We start from the raw sequence: 25,167 nt of genomic DNA, 5'->3' as shown, positions 1-25,167 counted from the left end.
CGCAGCGCTCCCGGGCACGTTTAGGGAAGCGATGTGAAGGCAGAACACACACACACACACCCCCCCACCCCGCAGATGAGGCTCTTGATGAGGAAGGGGAGCAGCGGGATGAAGTGGGGTTGGACACCAAAGCGAATCACGGGTTTCGGGGGGTGAGCGCCCACGGTGGGTCGCGGGGAGTCTCCGGGGGGCAGGATTTCTCTTCCACCGCGCGGAAGAGCGAGGTTAAAGAAGAAAGTGGGAGTGGGGTGGGAGGGAAGGGAAATGGGGGGAAGAAGGGGGGGGTGAACAAAGGAGATTGGCAGCACAGCTGTTTTGGGAAAAGAAAAAAAAAAAGGGGGGGGGGGGGAAGGCAAAAAAAGCCAGCCTTCCTGTTTCTTTAAAGCCGCCCGTCGGCAGGCTGCGGGGAGCCGCGGACCGACGGACGCCCGGACGGAGGGAGCCGGCCCGCCGGGGCCGGGCGGGCGCAGATGGGCGGCGGCGGGAGCGGGGCGGCGGCACCGGGAGCGGAGCTGGGTGGGAGGAGGAGGAGGAGGAGGAGGAGGAGGAGGAGGAGGAGGAGGCGGCGGTGCTGCTGCTGCTGCTGCTGAGCGGAGCGGCGGAGCGCGCCGGGCCATGCGGAGCACGCCGCTGGCGGAGGGCGAGCCCTGGCCCCGGCTCTGCCCCGCCGAGCTCGGGGGGCTGAGGCGGCTGCGGCGCAAACACGGCTGCAAAAGTTTCCGCCTGGAGCTGAAAGTGCTGAGCGGGCGGCGGACGGGGCTCCGCGCTCCCCCACCCCCGCCACCGCCACCCCCGCCGCCCCCCGCCGCCCCGCCGCCCGCCTGGGAGCCCCGCAGCGCCTTCCCCGCCGCCCGCCCGCCGCCCGCCGCCGCCTCCTCTTCCTCCTCCTCCTCCTCCTCCTCCTCCTCCTCTTCCTCCTCCTCCTCCTCCCCGCGCCCGCGGCCGGCCGAGGCGGCCGGCGTCTCGCCGGAGATCAAAGCCCTGCAGCAGACGCGGCGGCTGCTGGCCAACGCCCGGGAGAGGACCCGCGTCCACACCATCAGCGCGGCTTTCGAGGCGCTGCGCAAGCAGGTACCTGCCCTTCGGGACCGGGCACCGCAGCCCGGGGGCGGGGGGGACACCCCCGGTCCTCCCTCCCCGCTGCTGTCCCCTTCCCTTGCCGGCGGGGCTCCGCGCTGCGCCCGCGGCCGGGGGAGGGGGAAGGCAGGAGCCTGGGGTGGGCGGCTGACAGGAGGGGAAGTCGGTTCAAAATGCCTGGAAGTACCAGCCCTAGGACTGTGCTAACGCTCGAGATAAATAAATAAGGGCTTCTAATTTGCTTGCAGTTAGAAACTTTTGGGCTTGTTTTGTTTTGTTTTGTTTTGTTTTGTTTTGTTTTGTTTTCCCCCCGCGGAGAGAGACTGGCATGGAGAGGGGAGAAAAAAGTGACACAAAACCCTCCGAGTGATGACAGAGGGTGGCGAGAGGCGCTTGGCCGAGCTGCGGGCTGGGGTGATGCTCCTGTGCCCGGAGCACGTGTACTCGCTAGCTCTCCTGCCGGGGTGGGCTGTCCCAGGGGGGTCACGGGGAATCTGGGGAGCAACGCGCTCCCATTGGCTTTTGTGCCCTCGAGCCTGTTGGGGTTCCCGCAGCCACGTCTGAAACTCTCCTTGTGCTCCATGTCTGCCAGGACAGAGGTGAGTTAAGTTCGTAGAGTCATAGAATGCTTTGGGTTGGAAGGGACCTTTAGAGGTCACCTAGCCCAACCTCCCTGCAGTGAGCAGGGACACCTTCAACTAGACCAGCTTGCTCAGAGCCCTGTCCAACCTGGGCTTGAATGTTTCTGGGGATGGGGCCTCCACTGCCTCTCTGGGCAACCCATTCCAGTGTTTCACCACCCTCATGGTAAAGTTGAGGTCACCTGCCACTTAGTTGCCCGTGATTTTTACTGCAGTGCGTGCTTGAAGTGTGTACGGTGCCAGGCTTTCTTGTTGAGAGGTCTTGAAAATCCTCATGGTTTACTGGGGAGGACAGTAGAAGCATTCTCACTGCAGAGTGGAGCTTTAGGAAGGTGAATGAAGTTTTGGACAAAATTCCTCCATCGCCTCCCGAACAAAGGTGAGGGGAGATCCAGAGAAGCCGTACCTTCTTCCCCGTGAGGATAAATCGGTGCCCTGGCCCCTATACTTGCCCCTATAGCTCTCTCTGTGCGTAGGCACCCGGTGACAGCTCGCTGATAGACAAAGATGGGCTGTCACACTGTGCAAGCCCAGCTGTGGCAGCTTTTCTGCCTTTCCAGTAAATGCTGACGGGTCTGTTCCAGGTGTGTGGGAAGGAGGAGACGTGCAGGGCTTGGAGGGCTGGGAGCCACGGATGAGTCTGATCGTGAGAGATGCTGAGCCTTGCCTCTCCTGGGATGGTCCCTCTGGCCCGGTGGGAGCGGCACGCTCTGCTTGCAGGGGGGCTCACACACCCAGGCTTTTGGCTGCTGTCTTTCGGACGTTATTTACCCAAGCCATGCCCCAAGTGTGTTCACTTTAGGTCTCAATCCTGTTTCCTGCTTAGCGGAGCTCTGCATCTCCTGCGTGATGCCTACAGCCCTTCTCAGTGGCCACTGTTGGGTGGCCGCACCCCAAGAGTTAATCCTTCCCCGTCATCTACTTCTGCAAACAGACTTCCAGCCCCGGCCTCAGTAGGAAGCGCAGGCTGAGGCTGGGGCTGTCTGTCAGGAGAGAATTGCTGAGGAGCATCTAAACTAGAGCATTTTTAATCGCCGCGCGGTGGTGGGATCTGACAGCTTCTGCTGTAGTCGCTGTAATCCAGCGTGTGTGGCACGCTGTCCCTCCGGTGCCGAGAGGCCGCCCCTTGGAGATGCAAACTCCAGGCTTGATGTGTTTTGTTTCTGTAAGCTGCTTCCATATCTCAGTTGTTTGGCGACTGTGCAACGCGCTTGGAAGTGTCAGTCTAATTCTCGGTGGACAGACATCTACACCACCAAAACCGCAAGGGGAAGTAGCACTGATTTCCCAAATCACTGGCAATCTTGTTCTAGGCTGAGCCTCAAGCAGAAGTCAGGCAAGCAACAAATTAAAGCCGCGCTCTTTTGGGAAATGGGCTACTCTTGAAAAGCCTCAGATTCCTGGCCTTGGCCCTGTCTCCATAAATCATTTCAGCCCTGGACTCAGCTGGGAGCCCAAAGAGCCTGGAGAACAAGTTGCTGTCCTCTCTTTCCATGAAAGCCGGTCTCCAGGGTCAGCGCGGGAACATACTGGCAGAGCTGTATTCGCTCTGCAGAGAGAAAGAAATCATTCTCCGGGAAGTGTTCACCGCGAGGTTTTCCTAGCAATTTGCTGAGGGGTGGGCTGGCTGTCCCGACCATCATTGGATGACATTTGGATTCATTTCCTGGGGGGCTGCCAGCGGCGTGCTTGGTGCCGTACGTGACATCAGGTGACAGTCGGCTTCATTGCGCATACGCGTGGCGCTGGCTTGTCACTCAAATCACTCACACCGGTGCCGGCGGAGAGCTTTCTGAGGAGCGGTTTGGGTCGGGAGAGAGCGCGGTGCTTTCCGTCACGTCTTGGTCAGCGGGGCCGGGGAGCGGGAGTACGGGGAGATGCGTTCGCAGAGGTGACCGCAGTAGGGAGGCTTTCTCCTGCCGTCTTTTCACATCCCCGAGCACACAAAGGGCCTCCAGCCCCGAGCAGGAGGCAATCCTGCGCCGTCAGCCGCAGACCTCGGTTTACTTCTTGTTCCTCGGTTAGTCCTCTGTCCCTTCCTTGTCATCGCGTATCAGGCTCTTAAGCAGCTGGGAGGCTTTTCCTGAGGCGCTGAAACCGATACCTCCCCGCAGACGGGCGAGCGACAAGCACGGGAGAGTGCCGCGCTTGCACGCAGCCGGCCCCGGCCCCGCACTCCGCTGGGAAGGGTTTCGGGTGCTGGATGTGGAGCCACTGAAGGTGGGAGCCCCACTCAGCCTCCAGCACCCATGCAGGTGTCGTCCCCTTCCCCACCCTATCTGGGTTCCCACCCCCAACGTGTGCAGGGTCAGGCCCACCGCAGCAACACTGCAGGGAGCCCGTCCGTGCTCGGTGAAGAGGAGGAGGAGGGGGAAGCCATGCCTCTCTGCAGGATGCCCTCCCCATCTCGGAAGGCGAGCGGCTGGCACGCAGCGTGCCGGGCAGATGGGCTGACAGCGGCGTCGCCGCGCTCCGCAGCTGTGTACATATGGCACACATGTTTCGGCTCGTGTCGGCTAGCGCTCCAGATGGCAGGAAGGGGTGGGTGGTTTGCTTTTTATTTTTTATCCCCAGATCTTGGTGGAGGAAGAGCCGACCACAGTCATTTCACACAAGGAGAGGCTAATCCAGCCATGTCCCAGAGCACTTGGCTGTCCCCAGCTCGCCTCCGAGATGGGACGTGGGAGGCAGACGGGCAGCTGCCAGCTCCGGAAAGCTGCCTGCTGTTGGGAGAGACGTGTCGTGGCCATTGTGCTCGCCCTTCAGTGTCAGAGCCACCAGGAATGAGGATCTCTCTCCCTCTTTCTGTAAGCGAGATGCTGCCTTCACCATAGGGCTGTAACACTACAGTGGGACTGAAGAGTAAACACTCCTGAGATACAGCTCCTTCCCCCTAGTCTTGGCACCTGTGATCTTCATCTACCAGTCTGGAAGAGATTTCCCCACCTCAGTCCTCCAGGCATCATTTGTCCAAGTGATCCTTCCACTGACAGTGGACTCCTGAGGCTAACAACGTAGCTCCCCATGGAAAACACCTGCTCTAAAACACTTTGAGATGGTGGAGATACTTCTGCTATACTTTGCTCTCCCTCTGCTGCTGCCTTTCTGGGTGTTCCTCCTGGGTGCTGCTCCTGTTCCCCATGGCTGGGCAGCTCCTACGCGGAGCACTGGGCTCCTGCCCTCAGGTGCCCTGGCAGATGCTGGTCAGTGGGTTGTTGCACTGTACCAGCTGCTCCAGGACCCCCCATAAGTGACATGACGTGTTGTCACTTCCCTCCTTTTTGTCTCCCTCTCCCTGCTGTTGTGGATGGTCAACAAACCCAGACATCTCTGATGCAGACAGAGAGGCAGCACTGAGTTCACAAGAGCCCGGGGTCATCTCCTCCTCCATCTGAAGTGCCCTTGTGCTGGGAGGATGTTCCGGTTCATGAAGTGCAACCATTCAGAGGAGACAGGATGAGACAACACCACCGCACATCTTCAGAGCAACTGCTATCCAGGCCAGGCCACGGTTGCCAGCAACGCTGGCTCCTTTTTTTGTCTGCAAATTCCTTTTGGCAGTGAGAGTCTTTTACTCCAGTACATCCCAAGTATGAAACTGAACCATCTTAACATTTATTACAGCATGAACGTAGCCACCAAGTTTGCTCCTGGAGGCCTTGGCCAGGAGGATGTAGTGCTCTCCACCGTTAGACTGCGGCAGGCACCCAAGCAAGCCAACTCTCACCAGTATACTGCACTCACAGGAGCTGGGATCGAGCTCCTCGGCTGTGCTGACAGACCCTAAGGTGGCAGCAAACTCTCCTTCGGTGGATGGAGACAACCACGGCAGCCTTCCTGATCTGGAGCCTGCCTAGGCTTGCACATCTGGTTTCTCTCTGGAGCACTGCTGTCCAGCTCCTCCTCAAGAAAGCAAAGCATCGAGCCGGGAGCTAATGCGTCCGCAGACATTTCTTTTCCCTTGAAGTATATTGGGTTTTTCTGAATCTTTTCACCACGGCATTGCCAGGGCTCTCTCTGCCTTAGCAGCTGACAGCCTCGCTCTCCGCACTCATACGGGTTCTGGAGATATTTTAGGGTTTTATAGGGATTTTTAGATGCTGGAGCGGAGGGTTTTTTCCCCCCCCACTAGCATCCTTTCAATTTTTGCTGCCAGCATGCGCGTGGCTGCTGTGGCTTGTGGTTAAATCAGTGCAGAAAAGACCCCACTCACTCCCATTGGGAGCATGGTGGGACACCGGGACCAGCAGCCTGAAGGCCATGGGAGGAGGTTGCGCTGCTGTGGGGTGGCGTGGAGGCAAGCTGTCTGCAGGGGTTTGAAGGGACAAGCCAGGCACTAAAGGCAGGCAGGACCTGCGGCTCGAACAGTGCCGTAGCCGCAAGCCGGTGGAGGCTGAGACTATTCTGGGGAGGCGTCATGACGTGCTCGCCCTCCTTGTGTCTCATCCCAAGGGCGGCTGTGGTTTGTCACCTCTGCAGGCAGGACACCGTATGCGACCAGTGTTGCTGGCGTGTCCTTACTGCGTGGTGGGGAGGCTGAGAGCTTTCCTCCATCACCTGCTGACATCTCCCAGCCCTGTTCCCAGTGATTCATGCCCCTGTGATCCCACCAGCAGGAAACCCTAAGATGCCTTCAAACCCAGCTCCTGAAGACAGACCACCCGTGGAGCTCCCAGGGGGTGACAGCCGGGTGGGAAGTTTTGGCCCAGCTCCACGATGGCAGCTGGAGAGATGCTGCCAGGCTTCGGGAGAGCCGGTGCGGTGCCACCGCTGCACGTCGTCATCGAACAGCACAGCGTTAACCAAAGCGTCTCGTGGTTTCGGCCAGCCCGGAGTGACGCCGACGGCTATTTAGAGCCCGGCTGGGGCAGAGCGGGGTGGCACTGTGGTTTAACAGCTAAAGAAGATGACAAAATATTGGCCTGAAGCAACGCAAAGGGAGAGAAAATAAGGGAGAAACCAGACAAAAGGACAAAAATCCTGAAAACAATGACTGTGTGTCACCAAGAACGGGGCTTGTTTGCTCCCTTGGCTGCTGTCTAACTGATTTTGTCCTCTGCTACAAATCCCTCTCCTGTCGGGAGGTATTTGCTCTGCCTGCTGCAGCCACCCCGGGTTAACCTCTGTGTTTTCTTACGGCTGCCGCTGAAATCAGAGGAAAGAGTCTGCTTTTCTCCATCGGGCTTTGAATCCAGCCCCTGCTCCCTGCCTTAATCCGCTCTCAAATTCCTCTCCAGGCTGCCCTCCCCGTGGTGGGGAGGTGGGACACTTTCTGGTACCTTGCAGCAGAGCCCCCCGGGCTCTTTGTTCCCAACCTTTATCTCCTCCAGTGTGTTGACAGGGTGACATGTCTTAGCCCGGTCCCAGTTTGCACTGTCCCCCGTGTCAAGCAGGGACTCACGGAGGTGAGCAGAGCCATGTATGTGTGTGCTGCAGGAGGGTTGTGCTCCTTGTAGCTGTCCCGAGCCCGTGGCCTTCTACCGGGTCTAAGCAGCGATAGCAAAGGAGTGGAAAACCCCATGGTGTCCAGCAGTGACCAGTGACTAAAGAATCACCAAGGCCAAGCTGGGGCTGGTGTAATGCCATTAGCTCCAGTGGAGCTTGTTCTCCTGTTCCTCAGGTGGATTGGACTCATTGGACCTCAGAGATGGAGATGACCACTACTAAAACATCACCAAAAAAAGGGTTTCTCCACTATAATGCTTGAGGGTAGCCCCATCTAGAGGAGATTTTCAGTGCCCAGTGGCCCTGGGATTTCTGTTGGGATACCCTAGTAGTCCTCTGTGTAGTTATTATTCTGGGAGCTGGTTCAGAGAGCCTGCAGTAAGGTAAGAGCTTTTGCTGCACCCCAGCAAGGTGATATTTTTCATGCATGATACTGAGATTGTGTGTTGCATGCTCCGAGGATGTGCAGGAGGCTTTGAGGGCACGAAACATCCGGGGATAGTGCAGGAGGACTGTCCAAAACGGAGCGGAGCCAGGCCTGGGGCAGCATTAACCAGACTGCCGTTTGGAAGAGATCCCCAGGGTGAACTCACCCAGCACCACACCTAGGTTTTGTTTGGAGGAAGCCAATTCATTCGCTCCAAGGAGTGAACTCATGTTTCTGCAATGTGAGCGACGGGGGAGCCAGGAGCTGGGAGGGAACCGGGAGCTGGGTTATTTGACAGCGTGGACCCACCCGAGAGGCGAAGGCGCCGCGGTCGGGACGAGTGCTCCCGCCTGAGCGATGCTGCTTTTGTTCTTGTTGGCATTTTTAAGCTAGGTTTGGTCCCTGGCTGGATGCTTTGCTGCCTGTGGTGAGGAAGGGATGAGGTTTTCTTGCAAGCTGCTGTGATTGCTTTCCTAGCATGGGGCTGCCCGTTCCCCACCGCTGCAGTTGGGTGCCAGAGAAACAAAAGCATCCCGCGCCCATAGCTGCCCATCGCTGGCCGGAATAGAGCTCTGCGGAGCATCTCACACCGTGGCACCCACAGATGGTCGAGGAAGGGGATTCTGCCCCTCTGCTCTGCTCTGCTCTGCTCTGCTCTGCTCTGCTCTGGTGAGACGCCCGCCAGAGTCCAGCTCTGGAGACCTCAGCACAGGACGGACATGGACCTGTTGTAGCGAGGTCAGAGGAGGCCCCAGCAATGATCCGAGGGCTGGAACCCCTCTGCTCTGAGGAAAGGCTGGGAGAACTGGGGCTGTTCAGTCTGGAGAAGAGAAGGCTCCAGGGAGACCTCATTGTGGACAAGGGGTAATGGTTTTAACCTAAAAGAGTGTAGATCTAGACTGGGTATAAGGAAGATATTTTTTGCAATGAGGTGATAGGTGCCTGAAGGGGTGGTAGGTGCCCCATCCCTGGCAGTGTTGAAGGTCAGGTTGGACGGGGCTTTGAGCAATTGATCTCGTGGCAGATGTCCCTGCTCATTGCAGGGGGGGTTGGACTAGGTGACCTTGAAAGGTCTCTTTCAACCCAAACTGTTCTATGATTCTGTGGGGCCCTTCTCCAAAAGCACTGCTCTGAGAACCATGCCATTTATCCACAAAGTAGGATCTGGCCTTGCTGGGTTTAAACCTGTGCTGTGCTGCCCCAAAGGTCCAGTTCAGTGTAGTGAGCACCAGTGGCATGGAGGAGCCCTCCGTGGAAGCTGGCTGCTGCTGTGGCCTGGGCAGGAGGAGGGGTGTTTGGGGACCAGGGCCATGCAGCAGGCTCTGCTGGTGCACGTGGGGGTAAGTCTTGCAGGCAGTCAAGCTGCCTGTCTGGTAGCTGCAAGTTGCTTGGTGGCTCTGAAGCACACAGCATGGTTCTCCTGGGTCGTTACCTCGATCGCCAGATACACCCACTGATAGCCAACTGCACTGAAGAGGTCTGGCAGGACTGTGAAAGGATGTCCCAGCACTGCTGGCAGGCTTTTACATCATACAGCTGTATAAATCATCATCGTCCCACCTGGGATGATAGAAGGTCTCAGGGCATGTAGCTGTCAAGAGCAAGGTAGGGAAGCCAAGTCCCTTGCTGGTGAATCTGAACGCACCAACTAGCCCATCAACAAGCCAGTCTCCCAAGAAGTAGGAGGACCCATATGTGTTCACCTGCACTCCTGAACTGGGTGGAAAGAAAAAGGCTGGCTCCAAACCTTTCCCCAACATGCTGCACAATGTAACACATCTTGAAAGCAGGCGATCATCTTCTGGACAAGGCCTTCAGCTTGTGAAGGCTGTTACTTGTGGAGTCACAGCATGGTTTGGGTTGGAAGGAACGCTTAAAGATCACCTAGTCCAGTCCCCCACTATGAGCAGGGACACCTTCCACTAGACCAGGTTGCTCAAAGCCCCGTCCAGCCTGACCTTGAACAGTTCCAGTAATGGAGCATCCACAGCTGCTCTCCTCCTCCTCCTTCTAGTAGCTCCACAGACACCAGCCCTGGAGATATCTCAGGATGGTGAGAGAGAGAAAGGTTTCTCCTGTGCTTAGAACCAATGAGCAAGAAACACCAGCAAGGTTGGTGCCTCAACCTGCTGCCTTTCCCCCAAGGTGCCTTAGCCCTGGGAAACATCTGACTCACCCCGGGGTAGAAAGAGGGATGGACAAAAGCCAGAAATATTAAGCACTGGACATTTATATGAATCTTCTGGAAATATTTTTGGCAGGAGGCGCGGCGCAAACAATGAGACAGTGCAGTTGTGCTGTGTGTTCGGACACAGGGAAGAGGCAGCCAAATGCTCTCCCGGGGGGGCCCTGATGTGTTTTATTTCCCAGCATAAAAAAAAAAAAAACAGATGAATTCGCAGACAGGTAAATTCAGCAGCTTATCATGACATGTTGTGGAGGAGCTAGCTGTCAGGAGGGCTTAGCTTACCCTGCATCGCAAACATGGATGTTTGTCTGCCTTGGAGCCACCCCATCTTCACGGCCGTACCCAGGGGCCCAATTCTGCCCTGTGTGACCTTCATGTGAAGGGGATCTGTGCAAGTCTGCACTGCTAAGTTCCATTTGTAGCATGATTATAGAGGGGTTTGGATCCCCAGCACCCAACGCTCTTCTTTCTTCTGGTGTTTTCATGCAGCGTAAAAGCAGAGTGGACTTGGCTTTACACACGTTATGTGTACAGGTCCAGAGGGTGTTTGTAGAAATTGTATCTATCTAAGTACAGAGCTACCTGGCCAGAAGCTCAATGGTGTGACTAGCTTAATGCTTCTAAAGTCCATGGGATGCTCCTGGTTGTTCCTCACAGACCCATCACGGTCAACATACCCTGCACGCTCATATGGCAGGGGTGGTTATTGAACCTCCTCACCCACCTTTTTCTGTGGTCATTCCCCAACCTCCTCCCACAGTCTGCTCTCCTGTGCCCTGGATGAGAATCAACTCCAAGACCATGGCTTTGGTGGATGGCAGTGACCCTCTGGGGAGGTGCAGCAGAGCCCTGCCTTCCTCAAGAGGGCTGGCTGTGGGCCGAGCACTGCGCCGGTCGAGTGTGCGGCAGACTTCCCATGGACTTCAAAGGGAGCATCTTTGGTCTTCCAAGGGCGCTGCCTCTGAATCACAGACGTCAAGGATGGAAAAGACCTGTTAGGTCACATCCCGTCCTGTCTTCCTGCCAAAGAAGGGCTCTTCTGCATAAGAATATGTCTCAAGAGCATTCGTCTTGCGTTGCTTCAGCCCTTGCCAGCCTGGGGATCACTGATAAGACCCGTGAGACTCTGCAGAGCCCTTTGCAGACACAAGAAATGAACATCCTTTGGCTGAAGCTCTGGTTCCTGCTGGTCCCAGCCCACTGCTGTGCTGATCTCCCGAAACTGAGGATGGTGCCAGTAACCCTTCCTTTCTAGCAGACAGCTGCATTCCTTCAGATCGGTGTGAAATTTCAGTTGCAGTTCCTTTCTAATTCCTGTTAATCATTTCAAATATTGCAGGCAAGATGGTGAGCTGCGCTGCTGCTCGGCAGAAATCAGTGAGGTCAGATAAGGGAAATATTTTCATTAACTGCACGGGAACTTGAGCTCTCCCCTGGTTCCCCCTGGCTCTGAACAGACCAGCTCAGCTTCCGTCTTCGCAGCTCTCCCACCAAAGCACTGACGTCTGTACGGCTCAGGCGTGATGAGCGAGAAGGTGACAGAAGGAAAGGGCTTGGTGCTCACCAGGAGCGTGATGGAAGCCTGCTCGCATTACCTCCTGCTGAAAATCTGTGTGGCACAGACCCCGTGGGAGCTGGGAGTGTTACATCTGCGTGACCAGACCAGCATCAGGCATTTTTTCCCTTTCTAAGATGCTCACTCTGTTTTGGGTTGGATTTTGAAGATTTCTTGGCATCCAGGTGTGTCATCAACACCCTTCACTCCAGCTTGCACAACTCTGTCTCCTCTTCCCTGCAGGCTTTATGTTAGAGAAGGGATAAAATCAAAGTTCACTTTCTTCCTCCCCTACACCCTGCTTGGGGAAGCTTTGGATCTGGATCTGAACTACAAGTGGCTCATTCCTCTCAATTTCCCATGTTTAATTCAAAAGGAAACATTAAAATGGCAGGAGCTGAGCCAAGACAGGGAGGGTTCCTACAAAATAGTTATTCTAACACTGTTACCATGGCAAAAGCTCTTATCTCCTAACATTGGTGCCCTGCACCCATCCCAGTGGTATCTGAGCTGCTCAAGGTGAACCTCTTCCCGTGGACGTGTGGGGCAGCTCCAGTTTGGACTTTGCTGCAGTGTGTGGGAAAAACGTTGTGTAATCCCAGTCGAGGGTTTTGTCAACTGTGTTAGCACTGAGATCTTTCTTGGAATTTGTAGCAAACATGTCGTACAAAACAGTTTGGTTTTTATTTTGCTTCATCTTTTTTTTTAAAGTGAAAACACAGAGAGAGCAAAACAGATGCAGAAAAAAGACATTAGCCTGCCTTCTTGTGTTGTAACTGGACAGAGTCTGTGCATCAGCCTCAAGGATTTCGTGGTCTATTTTCCTTCCACTCGATTTAACTTCCTTCTTGCTCTAATTCTGAAATTATTCCCACATTTCACTGAATCCTTCCTTTTTAGTTTCCATCTTGCTTTGGTTTTTCACGCTGCTGTTTGATCTGGGATCTCTACTGTTCTTGTTACATCAGTGTCGAAAGAGACTTGGGTGTTTCTGCTGCCCAAAGCTCTTGCCTTCAAAATAACTCTCAGCTTGTTGCATCTGGAGGCCAGGTATGGTCTGAGGACAAGCGCAGCTGGGGGGTGCATAATGCTGGTCAAAGAAGTGAAGGCAAGAATTTAGAGAGAGAGTTTGTCAGGCAGAAAGAGGCCCTTTGTGCCACCAGACTCCAGCTGTTTCCAGCTACCCCTCTGATTCACTCTGGAGCAATGGGGACTACGCTTTGCCTCTCCTTTTCCTCCGCTGCCAGCTTTGCAAAGAGGGTCTTACAGGGTGTATCTGGAATCCTGTGGGACACCTGGTGCTATTTCCAGCAGGGGGGACCTGGAAGTGGCTCTGTCCCTTCTGGGTTGGCGTTACCAGCACAGAAGTTTCTGCTCCGTACAACTGCCACCTGAGGTCACTGCAGCAGTGACACTGGGTATTTCCAGAGACTAAATAGATGCCCTGGGATGTCCCTGCTCATTGCGGGAGGAGTTGGGATAGATGACCTTCAAAGGTCCCTGCCAGCCCAGGCTGTTCTATGATTCTATGATGCCTTGCCTCCTCCTCAGGGGTATCAGTAGCAGATGGTGTATATAAAAAAAGGCCCTTTGAGGTTTTTTGGCTTGCTTCTGGAGAGGTTGGATACTGCTGGGCACCTCAGCTGTACCATACAAGCCAAATGGCCCATAGGGTCAGCAGCATTAAAATCCACATGCTCATGGATAAGGGTGATGCAACCTTTTGTAGATGGTTTGGATTTCCATAAGTATTACGGCATAAGTAAACGACTCCTCCCTAGGAGCGTTTGAAGAAACTGAGCAGTTTGGACAGGAGTGTGGTTTAGTGATCGGTGGTCAGGCAGGGAACGGGGAGTAGGGAAGAAGGGCTGGTTCCTGCGGGGAGGGACATCATGGGTGGACAAATCAGGATCTGGCTCTGAGCTTAGCCTTGCTTCGAGCAGGGAGTTGGGCTGGAGACCCCAAAGGTCCTCACCACCTGAAACTGTGACTGTGTGAGCTGTGCTGCTGAGTGTGTTTATAAATGAGCTAGAAAGCTGGGTGAGATAGGAAGTTTGCTGGAAATACTCCAGCAAGAGGTACTGATATTTTCTAAAGGTAGCAAAGGTAAGAATTACAGAGGGATCTCATGGCTCTGAGTGACTAGGTAATAGTATGGAAGATGAAATAAACGTAACATAGACAAAGTGAAGTGATGAAAATGGGAAAATCCATACCAGATTGCACATATGAAATGGTAGACCCTGAGCTGACCATTATCTCAGAGAAGAGAGACCTCAGGGCTGCTGTGGATGGTTCAATGGAAGTCTTGGGTCAGTGCCTGGTAGGGATCACAAATCAAGTCAGGAGCTACGAGAAAAAGAATATTAAACAAAACAGAGAACGTAAGCATCTGTTAGATAAATACACGGAGCACCCACAACGTGAATACTGTGTGTTGTTCTCATCCTCTCCGCTCCAAAGGAAAGGTTCAGGGAAGAGCAGCAAGGGTCATCAAAGGTATGGGATGGCTTCCACACAGCTGTCTGCTGAGGAGGTTTGAACTTTTTCTGCTGGAAAAGAGGCTGAAGAGGTAATGGAGGACTAAAAATGTGTGTCACAGAGGAGGTGAATAAAAATCTGTTGTGCTGTCTTCTAGTACAGGAACTGGGTGACCTCAAGTGAGGACAGTAGGAGCTAAGTTCAAAACAGGCAAAAGAATGGCAGTCTTATGTAGACTGGGAAGAAAACTTTGCAAAACGACGTTGTGGGTGCTCAAAATTGACAGAGGTTCAGCTTACCAGGCCAAATTCATGGACAAAAAAGATCTCTCGTGGATTGTTAAATACAGGGAAGGCACATCTAGCTGAGGTCATGGAGTTGAAGGTAGTTGAAGCCTGGCAGAATACTTGGGGAAATACTATATGTGCCTGAGCTGTTCTGCTTCTCCCTTGGCATCTGCATATGGCCTCTGTGGGGTTCGTGGAGGCGGTGAACCCATCTTACCTTGTGTAAAGTCAGGGACATCACTCTAGGGATGAGCCTGGCTTTGTGTCTCTGAGGAGAAAAGAGGAGCTGAGGCATGAGCATGGCAAGAAGCATTAAAAAATCTCCAACCATAAGCAGAGTATGACACCCTAGGGGGATGAGGAGGATGGAGGCTGGTACAGAGGCAGATGGTAGAGGGACATTGAGGCATTCCGGTGATTGATGTAGTATGAAAGCTTAGATTGATGGGCGGTCAGACAATCTGAGTGGCTAGGGTGGATTTCAGATAAATGCCTGGCTCCAGTTTCCCGTAGGCGATAGACTCCTGTGCATTAAAGGCTGAATGACCTTCAGCAATTTTGCAGAGGTCCCAGGCCTACTGAACTCAGAAGAAGATCTGTCTTTAAGCTGGACATGTCGAAGTCGTGTGCCTAAAATTGAGTATAAATGTAGTATTTTGCTGGATCGCGATCGAAAAGCAATCAAACCTTCTACAGCAGGAAACGTATACTGTTCAGTTATTTAGACACGTACTGTTTAGTTTTAATTGTTTGAGTGTTTCCCATTACACTACAAATCTTCAAGGGTAAAGAAATAAATTGCGCAAGGTACAGCCAGGGCCCTGAACCAGGCTCTGGTTTGGTCTCTTCTGGGAGGTGAGGTACCGTGACGGAGTGTTTCAGCGGGTAGGAGCTACTGCCACCGAGTCCTGCTCTTACAACAGCATCGTGTTTTTGGACGGGTTGGAAGTCATGACCGATTCTGTTTGAGTGCAAAGCCAGCAGGCTGTGATATATTTGCTCATGCCTCCCCTCTTGCCTTGTTCTGCAAGACCTGTGAAGGCATTGGAGCTACTTGTGGGGAGTAAGTTACTCAAGACGAGTAACTGGGTGGCATGCGGGTTGCAGGTTTCTGAGAAGTATGGGGCCTCCAAGAACTGCACTGCATGTCAGACAGACGTCCTGGGCCATATCCTGCCATCGCCTTTTAAGCAGAACTGCCCCGCTGAAATCAAGAGGCTTCGTGCTGCTTTCATCCCCATGGAGATCAGCGGGGGAGTTCTTCTTAAAAACCTGTTGGGACCATATGGCCTTTTATCGCTAGAATGCCTATTTATGTTAAAAACTGCTAAGAAAATAACCTACGGTTGTTTTGTCATGCTTCAAGCAAGATATTTTGTTTATCTAGCCTAATTTTTAATTATTTTTTTTTCCCTGTTACCCTTTCTAGGTTCCCTGCTATTCTTATGGTCAGAAGTTGTCCAAACTGGCCATCTTGAGAATAGCCTGTAACTATATCCTTTCCCTGGCCAGACTAGCAGACCTGGATTACAGCGCTGACCACAGTAACATGAGCTTCTCTGAATGTGTGGAGCAGTGCACTAGGACCTTACAAGCAGAAGGAAGATCTAAAAAAAGGAAGGTATGTTACAGCCTCCCCCCTTGCCCCCAAAATAACGGTAAAAGTTACAAAAGGGGGGAAAAAAGGAAGAAAAAGAGAAAAGATCCAAAGCGATTTGCTTCCTTTCTAAACCTCTTAAAATTTTCCTGGTTTTTATCCCTTGCCTTTCTCTCTTGCTTTTTCCCCTCCGTCCATCTGATCTTATAATAACCGCATTCCTCTCTAATCAAAAGCTTTTCTCTCCTCCCCGTCCTCCGCGCCGGGCTCTTCCTCTCGTTAGTTGCCCATCGTGTGTTTGAACACGAGGGTGATCCTATTGGAGTCATCTTGGGGCTGTTACTTGTTAAACCAAACCAACCTCGAGTCGCCTTTCGGAGCCCATAAAACACGGTCGCCTGCCTGTGTTTTCTGTTTTGTTTAATCTAACACTTATCTCCGAGAAAAATCACCCGACAACAAAAAAAAAGTAGCTAATGGAGACATTGTATGTATAAACACATTAGCAAGATGTATGACCTGAAGGACATGTGGGTATCTTGAGGAAACAACGCTAAATCTAATTACGCCTTGCATTCCTTTAGGTTACTTAACACTGAACCAATTAGGTGAAATCATCGTCAAGCGGCGGGAGGAGGAAGCGGAGCGTTCTGCCAGTTTTCCTCTCGGAGAGTGACATGGGTGAATTAAAGGAGTGATTGATGTCTTTGTTCGGGCTTTTATGACAAAAAGAGTTTTGTAAACTTGAATTGAACTTCCCCCTGCTTTCTGGGCTCGCTTGTCAGGCGTGATAATAAATCAGCGGGATTTTAATGGATGAATGGGCAGCTAAGCTGGGGAGCAGCCTCCTTCCCCAGTGTCATTAAGATCTGCCTCCGATTCGGGCAGGTTTCCTCAGTTTTCCTCCTCTTCAGCCCAACAAATCTTCCTGCAGAAATTTAGTTTATAAATAAACACAATAGCACACTGCCTGTCGCTTCCTCTCGCTGTCACTGGCCGAATTTATGCCCCCAGAGCAGCAGTGCCAGGCGGAGACGCAGCACCGCTCACCCAAGGCCGACAGCCCTGACAGAAACCAGGAGTTTTGGGGTTCATTGCAGGGCCACAGGTGGTGGTGTCCCAGGGACACCAGTGTGATGCCACCAACTGTAGGATGAGGTTGGGTCTTGGGCTCCCTCCCCGAGTCAAGATGGAGAAGAAGAAGAGCATGAGCATCCTTTTGGGGGCTTCAGCAGGTTGCTAGTTGGGCCTTGGGTCCCCTCCCCAAGTTGAGATGGAGGAGAAGAAGAGCATGAGCATCCTTTTGGGGGCTTCAGCAGATTGCTAGTTGGGTCTTGGGCCCCCTCCCCGAGTCAGGATGGGGGGGAAGAAGAGGAGGAACATCCTACTTGGGGCTTCAGCAGATTTCTGGGCTGATGTTCAGACTTTGGGTGCCTGATGGGCTGAGACCCGTTGTCTTGACTTATGTAAACCAATGTGAGCTTAAAGACAGAAAACGCGGAGCCAGATTTAAAACAGCTCCAAATCCCAGGGTATTCACATCTGAGGGTTAGGGCTGGGCCCACTCTTAATTAAAAAAATAAATTAAGAATGAAAAGCCTTCCATTTATGGCATTTGTTCTGTAAAATTCACTCCAGAGCAGATGCATGCAGAAAGCCCTGAGCCCGTCAAGAGCATGCAAACAACGAAACTCTCACAGGGCATTGGCACATTCCACCTCCCAACAGGTCACCACCTATCCGCAGAAACAGCATCATCGGGAGAAAATCTGCCTTTTCCCCATGTTCTTGAAGGACACCCACCCTAACCCTTCTCCAAAGGCCCTCTCCAAAAAGAAAGCTGGGCTTTGTACTGGAGGCGCAGGGTCCTGGGCCCTGCTCTGCCTTCCTTTTCTTTCTAGAAAGTGTCCTGCAAATGTATTTCTGCTCTTTGGGAAAGTCCAAGTTCAGGGTAGCCCAAGAGCCCTGGTTGATAGGTACAATTTTATTTCTGGCACTGTTTGCTCAGGTGATGGCAAGAGTACATTCAGCTGATGATGAAGCCAAAATCAATAGGTACCATGACGTAACACCACTAATTCCCAGTAGATGGGAATGGGGGTGCAAACCCTGGGTTGGGAGGACTCATCTTGGTATCTTCCTTTCTTCTTGAGCCGAGCGAATCGATGGCATCGTGAGCACCAGGGAGAGAGGTGCCGTTGTCAGAGGGAAATTATAGGTCCGGGAGGGCTGTGCAGGGAAGATCTGAGCTCTGGATGTCAGGTGGTGTGAAGGGTTGTCTCTTCTGGGGGGTCTCATGCGGGCGGCTGGATGAGGATACAATGGCTTCACCCAAAATCACCGCGCCCTCATTAATTCTGAAATGGGCACGTTTTTCTAAGCTGTGTGTGTTTTTAATCAGGTCTCCGAAACCACTGCTTGCTGAGCAGTTCATCTGAATTGTCGACTTTGGGGTGGTTGTTACATTTTTGTCGTTGTTGGTTTGGGGTTTCCTTTTTTGTTCTCTCTTACAAAAATAAAAAACACAACACAACAAGCCTGAACGCAGACCTCCGCTCCTCGAGCTGTACCGTTGGGTCCACAGCGCCCTTACCTCCTGTCATCTCCATTTTGTTGTGTCTCTGCCTCTATCGCTTGCTCTCTCCGCTCTCTGATGGCAATGTGCTATGGCACCGTGAGCTTTTCACACAAAAAAGTAGCTGGTTGGAGTTTGTTTTGGCAGGCAGGGGCTCCAGATGTTGCCTTCGCAGGATTGTGCGTCGCCTTTCGCTTTGTTTTAGAGGGCAAATTATCTGCTGTCCTAAACGTTAGGTTGTTGTTCAGACTTTACTGCTGCAATAGGAAATTTTATGGGTGGGGTTTTTTCCCCCTTTCCACTCCATTGTGTTAATTAGAGAAGTTGGCTTTGGCCTTTCAGACTTGGCTAGGGGAAAAAAAAATCCCCTTTCCAGTCCTAACTGCAGTTACGTGGTGATTTTAGTTGTTGCAGCTGAGACTTGACCCAGGGTGTTTGGTGATGGGAGATTTCATTTATAAGCAGCCAGGGGGGTAACTGAAAAGCTTCAAATGCCTTTTCCTATGAAAAAACAAAAAAAAAGCTGCATGGAGGGGTGGCGAATTCTGATGATAATCTTCATTTTTTGAAAGCTGCCTTTTGCTCTTTTGCTTGCTTATATGAATGATCTGTACTAAGCCTTGCCCTTGACCGCGCACACAAGTGTCACACCACATCGGAGATCTGGGTCGCGACACCCTCAGCAGAGCCCTGAGTTGTGCTGGGACCACACTGATGTCCTGGGAAAACAGGAGGGATCTGCCCTTGGCTCCAGCCAAGAGCCTTGGAGCAGGCTGCCCAGGGAAGTGGTGGAGTCACCATCCCTGGAGGTGTTCAAAAAACATGTAGATGTGGCACTTTAGGACATGGTTTAGCAGGCATGGTGGTGGTGGGTTGATGGTTGGACTTGATGACCTTAAAGGTCTTTTCCAACCTGAATGATTCTATGATTTCTATGCTGCTCCGGCAGTGCCGAGGGAAAGGAGGTGGATCAGAAAGCGGAGCCCAAGTTTACTCTTCCCTGATGTACCCTGCTTCTGCATGGTACGTGATCTCGAGTGGCCAGAGGTCATCTGAAAGCCTCGCGTGGATTTCATGGGGATTCAGGTCCAGTGGGCTCTTTGCACGGTCTCTTTTTACAGCCTTTTCCCCTCAGGGCCAGATTCTGGTGCCTTGCAGGAAGGCGGCGTTACGGCTTGGGGTAGGGTTAGGGCTTTAGGGTGCATGGCTGGGTGCTCTCCCTGGAAACTACTGGTTTTGTGGGTGCGGAGCTGTGCACCACAGTCCCTGGCCCCACAGGATCTGGCCCTCGAGGCTGCGGGGCAGACCTTACCTCCCTACGAGGCAGCGCAACCACAGCCCTTCCAGCCAGCCAGCGCAGGATCCAACCGCTAACAAACACCCTCTACAACGCACCCAGCACTGACCAGAAACCCCCCGACCGCTAAGAAAAAATAAATAAAACCCAAACTCCCATCGCTAGGTTCGTTTTCTTTCCCTTCCCCTCCGCTGTTCGCTTTCGATGAGCCCTGGTGCACAGGCAGCAGCATCGCCGCGGCCACGGGAGCTGAGCCGGAGCGGGGAGGGATGGGTGAGGGATTATTTTTTTGCTTCGTCCTCCCCCCGCGTCGCGGCTCTTCTGGCAGCCGCAGACTCCAGATGTTCGGAGCGCGAGCTGGGAAGTCCTGCTGGCGCCACTCGGGGCAGAGGGCAGGGGAAAGGCACGCGAGCTGGAACCCGGAGTACTCAGTCACCGCGGGACTTGGCGCATTCCCCAGCTCGCTGCTGGCACATTCCCCGGCTCTCTCCTGGCCATCTGTTCCAAAAAAACACTTTCAGAACCTCATCATCACTCAGGATACAACACTGCGAGCAGCTGTTAGCGAGGCAGAAGGAGGGGGGAGGAAAGAAAAAAAAAAAAAAAGGCATTAAAAAAAAAGAAAAAAACCCCAAACCATGCAAAAGGTCTCTTTGTGAGAGAGGAAACTGGGTTATGAATAACAGGCGAGCAGTTGGAGCTCAATAAAAGTTTTCGGCTGGAATTTAGTTTCTTGTTTTTGTGCCTGGGTGTGTGGATGCGCACAGACGCAAGGAATTAAAAATTAAAAACGCTCTCTGTATATACACACATACAGACTCCACGATAATTAAATGATACAGAAGCGTATGTGGAATGAAAAGCCCCTCTATTTGTTGCATTCTGCCGCACTAAAAGGGCTCGCATTATGTAGGTAATTATTGCATTATATAAAATAGTTACTGTGGTGTTCTGCCGTGCCTTGATGCTGCCTCGTCGCTACTTTGCTAAAAGCTGTAGGTAACACTTATTCCCACTGAAAAATTCAAAGGAGGGCATTCTGCGGGCATGTTTACGTGCAGGAGTGAACAAGTTAAGGTTTTGTATTATAAAAGAGAAATGATAGCGGCAGGCTTGATTCGTATGGCACTGAAACCATTCACTTGGAGCAGATTTTTTCTATAACACTGTATCATGACTCGTGATTTATTTAGACGGAGCCCCAAGATAAAGCCGCAGCTCCCACCCCCTGGTTTGCATGGATGATCCTGGCTGCCGGGGCTTGCTGTTATTGATCATCTGATATTGATTATTATAACACATTCGGAGCCAGCACAGTAAAAATCTTGACGATCTGCATGGCATTTCTTCCTCGCGGCTCCCCGTCCTGTGTCGGGAGGGGGGGGGGTCTGATAATGAGGTTCGACCTCCCTTTCCCTGCAGTTTGACTTAGCAGAGGTTCCTCTTTAAAAATAGCTTCATTTCCCTGCTAGGGCTTGCAGGCGAGAGCGGGCAGCCAGCCAGTCTGCTTCCCCACGGCCGCCGGCTCCGCGGGCCCCGGGGAGGAGCTGGACCACAGGAGAGCAGCGACCCGCTCCGAGCCGTCCGTCTGTCTGCGGGACAGCGGGACGGCAGCATCCCAGAACCGGGGCGGGGAGGGCCTGGGTCTGCCCGGCCATGAGTTATCCCTGCCCTGTGCTGGCTGAAGGCATACGTGCCAGGGGAACAGCCCTGCCGAAATATAAAACGGCGAGGGGGTCGCGAGGCTGTGGAAGTGCCGTAGTGGATTCCCGTGCTTATTGCCTGCGTTTGATATGTCCCTGCAACCCGAAGGAGCAGTTGCAAATGGGGCACGGTGTGAGGCTAAGGGCTGGTGACAAGTTCATGGGCGAGTTCACCCGGCGCCGGGCAGGGAGGCAGCGGCAGCTACGTGCGATCCCCGAGGGCGCTGCGCACCCTGCGTTGGCCCGTTGCGGGGCCGAGCATCGGTACCCCAAAGAGCAGGGCCGAAAGCTTTGCCTTGCGAAAGGGGTGCGACGCGGTACCCCACTGTTGCATGGCAGCACCCCAAAACACCCTTTGCTTTAAGGGGTGCTGGAGCGGCCACATCGCAGCACTCAAAGGCTGGGGCTGGGGATTCGCTCCCACAGTGGGAGCAGGGTCCCAGCATAGGCTCCGTTCTCTTTGTAGCGAGGGTATTACCAAGAATAGGGTAAGATCCGCCCCACAGATATCAGGTAACTACAGCAAAAGGAAAATGTGAGTGGAAGAGACAGGAGAAGCCCTGGAACAAAGGCTGACTCAATTCCAGAAGTGCTTTGATTTATAGAGATTGAAATGCTCCGGGATGCTGCAAACTCACCAAGGTCATTGGGCCAGTTGTCAAATTCAAGAGCCATGGGAGTTCTGATATTATTAGTTTAAAGCAGACCCTGGTTAATAAATCTGTCTTCAGAGCTCCTGGCTGGAGTGGAAAAGGGTGGAGGGGGGAAGAAAGGAGCCTGTTCCCACCAAACATAACCCACAGCCAGTGTCGGGCAGCGCCTGGGGACCGACCGAGCGGTGCCAGCGAGGTCTGCTGAGCTCCTCCATCACATTGCAGAGGGTTCTCTCCATCCCCTTTTCATTTCCTTCGCCTCAAAGGTACGGCACGATTGCGCTTACCTGCCCTTGGCTGGTTTGTACATATTCCCTCTTGCCCCACCATGGCTTGTCTTCCCAGATTGCAGGGACTTCACAGCAGAGACCTGCCCCGGAGGCTCCTCTTCCTAAACCCATCCTGCTGCCCAAAACCCACCAATGCTTTTTATCAGTGTCGAACACCCTGAGCTGAAGGGTAGGGTCTCTCTGAACAAATGCAGGAGGTGGTAAGTGCAATCCCAGGTCCTGTTTGTTCAGCACTTCAAAGAGCACCGGAGGAACAAGAGAGGGGACCAGGAGCCCTGTGACTCCGGTGGCTTTGGCTCAGGGCATGAGGCTGCTGTTGCTGGTTGATTTGTTCCTGCAGTGGAAAAGGTTTTGCTTGCTAAGACTGCTGCTCCAGACGGGAACACAGGGAATTTGTCTCTCTACTGTCTGTTAATATTAATGAGAGCGGTCGTTGCTTCCCTCCTTCTTCTTCTTTTACATTTTCTTTCCATGTGGGATAAATTAAGCAGCCGACTTTTCTATTACAGGTTATTACTATATATTATGTATTAGTAGAAAACAATTTTAGGGGGTTCCCAACAGAAACGTTTGTGATGATACACAAGGCTGTTTGTTTGTCATTCTCCCACCTAACCCTCATTTTTTCAAAACCCCAAATCCCAATTAAGGCCTTGAATTAGGGCAATAGTTTCTACATTCTCCTTTGTTATCGCTGGGATGCGCTGGGATGGGGCCAGCCCACGGCTCCGTCCTGTCCTCCAGCAGAGCTGCCCCGCCAAACGCCTGCTCCACCATATCCAGATGTGCTGACCCCAACTCCAGGAGTCCGGGGGCTGGCAGAGACCAGCATTTCTTGCATGGAGGGTGACCTGGAGCCTTTCAGCGGAATACGCTTATCGAGGGAAATCCTGATGGTCCTGGGGTAATCCTGGGGTTGGCAAGATGGATTTTTGGGTCCCACTGCCCCTTAACCTGGCGTGGATGCTCAGCTGTGATGCTTGATCTCACAAGCAGCTGCCCTAATGATAGTAATAAAATAAAAATGAAGTAAAATAAAATAAAAATAAAATAAAATGAATTTAAATAAAATTAAAAAAAAACCCAAAACATCATTATCTTAATAATATTTTATACCTTAATGTTAGAATATCCAGCAAGCAGAGACAGTACAGAAACAAAATGTCTTGAGGGAAAAATGTTTTTCAGCCCAAGCTTTGAGGAGTTTGACCCTTTTGAGACTGTCAGAAAGACAGTTCATCTGTCCAGGGAACTGATGACCGTGTCCAAAGGACCTTCAGAGGCCGTACTGCACCCTGAAGCACTCTTAAATCCACTGGTAAAAAACAAGAAACGGTGGTTGGACTCAGAAAATGGGATCTCATTTCCATGTTTCTAATTCCTAAGTTACTTAAAGGAGGATTTAGGAGCCCACGTGATGAAGGCAGTTTGGACAGCAGAGATGTGATCTCAGGACAGAGCAGGCCCTGAGGATTTTACTCTGTTGTGAACTACGCTTGTTTGTGGGATATTCGCGGGGCTTATTTCGATGTTAAAGAAAGGGGGTTTAGGTGAGGTTTTCCCTGGCTTAAGCTGCTGTGCTTCGGAGTTGTGCATTTTCCAGTGGACCTGGCTACAACACTCTGTAGCCAAATGCAGTCACCCCAGTACATCTGCCACGGCCGTGACTCGCAGGGGGATGCGCGGGCGCAAGGGACAGCTTGCAGTCCTGTGGGCTGAGAAGCCGTGCACGCAGAAAAGTTAATGCAATCACTAAAATATGGAAATAAACTCCATCTCCTGCACAAACCCAGCTCGTCCCAACCCTGTTGCTTTCTGAGATCAGCTTCTGAAACTGCAAATAGATCCAAAAAGCTGCAGGTCTTGTCAAAAGCATGTATTTGCCATCATTTCTAATATTTTTCTGGCAGGAGCTGGAGCCAGCACCTACTTACCTCGTTGTATTTCCTCCCCAAACCTTCCCGATCTCTCTGCCGGTCCCTCTGCTCCGTGTGGTCTCTGGCCACCGCTGTGGCACCTGCAGGTGCTGGCTCTGCAAGCCCAGCTCGTAGCGGGTCCCGTGGTCCCCGAGGACACCCAAACGCGTGCCGACGATGGTCGTTGGTGAAAGGAGCTGCCGGGACACCGTGTGTTCACTGTTCTGATGGTGCATCTTTCCCTTTCCAGGAGTAATAACCAGGAAGGGAGGATTCAGAAGAGCTTCCAGCCAGAGTTACATCTGTTCTTGGCAAAGGTTGCACGATCCAGATGAACACTGCGAGCAGCTTTTTTGCAGAAACCCCTTTTCAAGATGACGATTGGCCAAGGAACTTTCTTAATCTCTGGAACAGAAAAGAAAAAAGGAAAAGGAGAAAAAAAAAAAGGACGAGGATGCTTCTTATTGTTGTTAAGCCAGCCACCTTTTAGTACGTGCAATTTATTTAGCACTTTTCCCTTTGCTTAACTGGGAAATGTTACCCTCTCAGCTCATGTGTACAGTAATTTTTTGTTGTTGTTGTTGTTGCTGTTGTGCCAAAGATTTGATGGAGCTTCTACACTGTGTCTTATTTTTGCCTTAATGTTAAATCTTTGAGCCAAAGAAAAGTCAGAGGTGCCATTCAGATGGTGGCAAGCAGGCCAGCAAGCTGTCGGTGACAAATCCAAATTTCTGAGTCCTTCTGTGAGTCGCCGCGTATTTCTCCTGCCTGCACGTCTCCGCCTGCAGCCCTGGAGCCAGTGTTCAGTGTGGGCAAGAACTGGGACAACACCAGATCGTGCTGCAGCGTTCAGGTTTGCTGCTTTCTTTGAGCTACCCCATAATTCTAATTTTGGGCAATTTCCCAATGTTCCTGCCTGTGCAACACATCCACAGGGTAGAAATACTGACACAAAGTGAGAGCTGAAACAGGAGCTATGAATTTTTTTTTTTAATAAATAAATAAAATTAAATAAGCAAAAGCTAAGTGCCATGT

General features: G+C 52.4%; 1 protein-coding gene across 1 annotated transcript; it reads left to right on the top strand.

The window, feature by feature from the left end:
- Nucleotides 1–108: 108 nt before the first annotated feature.
- ATOH8 (atonal bHLH transcription factor 8) lies at nt 109–24,366 on the top strand. Its single transcript, XM_075420333.1, is given in 6 exon segments — nt 109–152; nt 386–861; nt 863–919; nt 922–1,071; nt 15,531–15,722; nt 16,283–24,366. Coding segments are annotated over 5 exon segments (654 nt in total). The 5' UTR covers nt 109–152; nt 386–615; the 3' UTR covers nt 16,292–24,366.
- Nucleotides 24,367–25,167: the final 801 nt, after the last annotated feature.

This window comes from Opisthocomus hoazin, chromosome 5 (genome assembly GCF_030867145.1).
Source record: "Opisthocomus hoazin isolate bOpiHoa1 chromosome 5, bOpiHoa1.hap1, whole genome shotgun sequence".
Taxonomy (NCBI): Eukaryota; Metazoa; Chordata; class Aves; order Opisthocomiformes; family Opisthocomidae; genus Opisthocomus; species Opisthocomus hoazin.
Note: the sequence above shows the minus strand (reverse complement) of the source record. Positions and strands in the feature narration are given on the sequence as shown.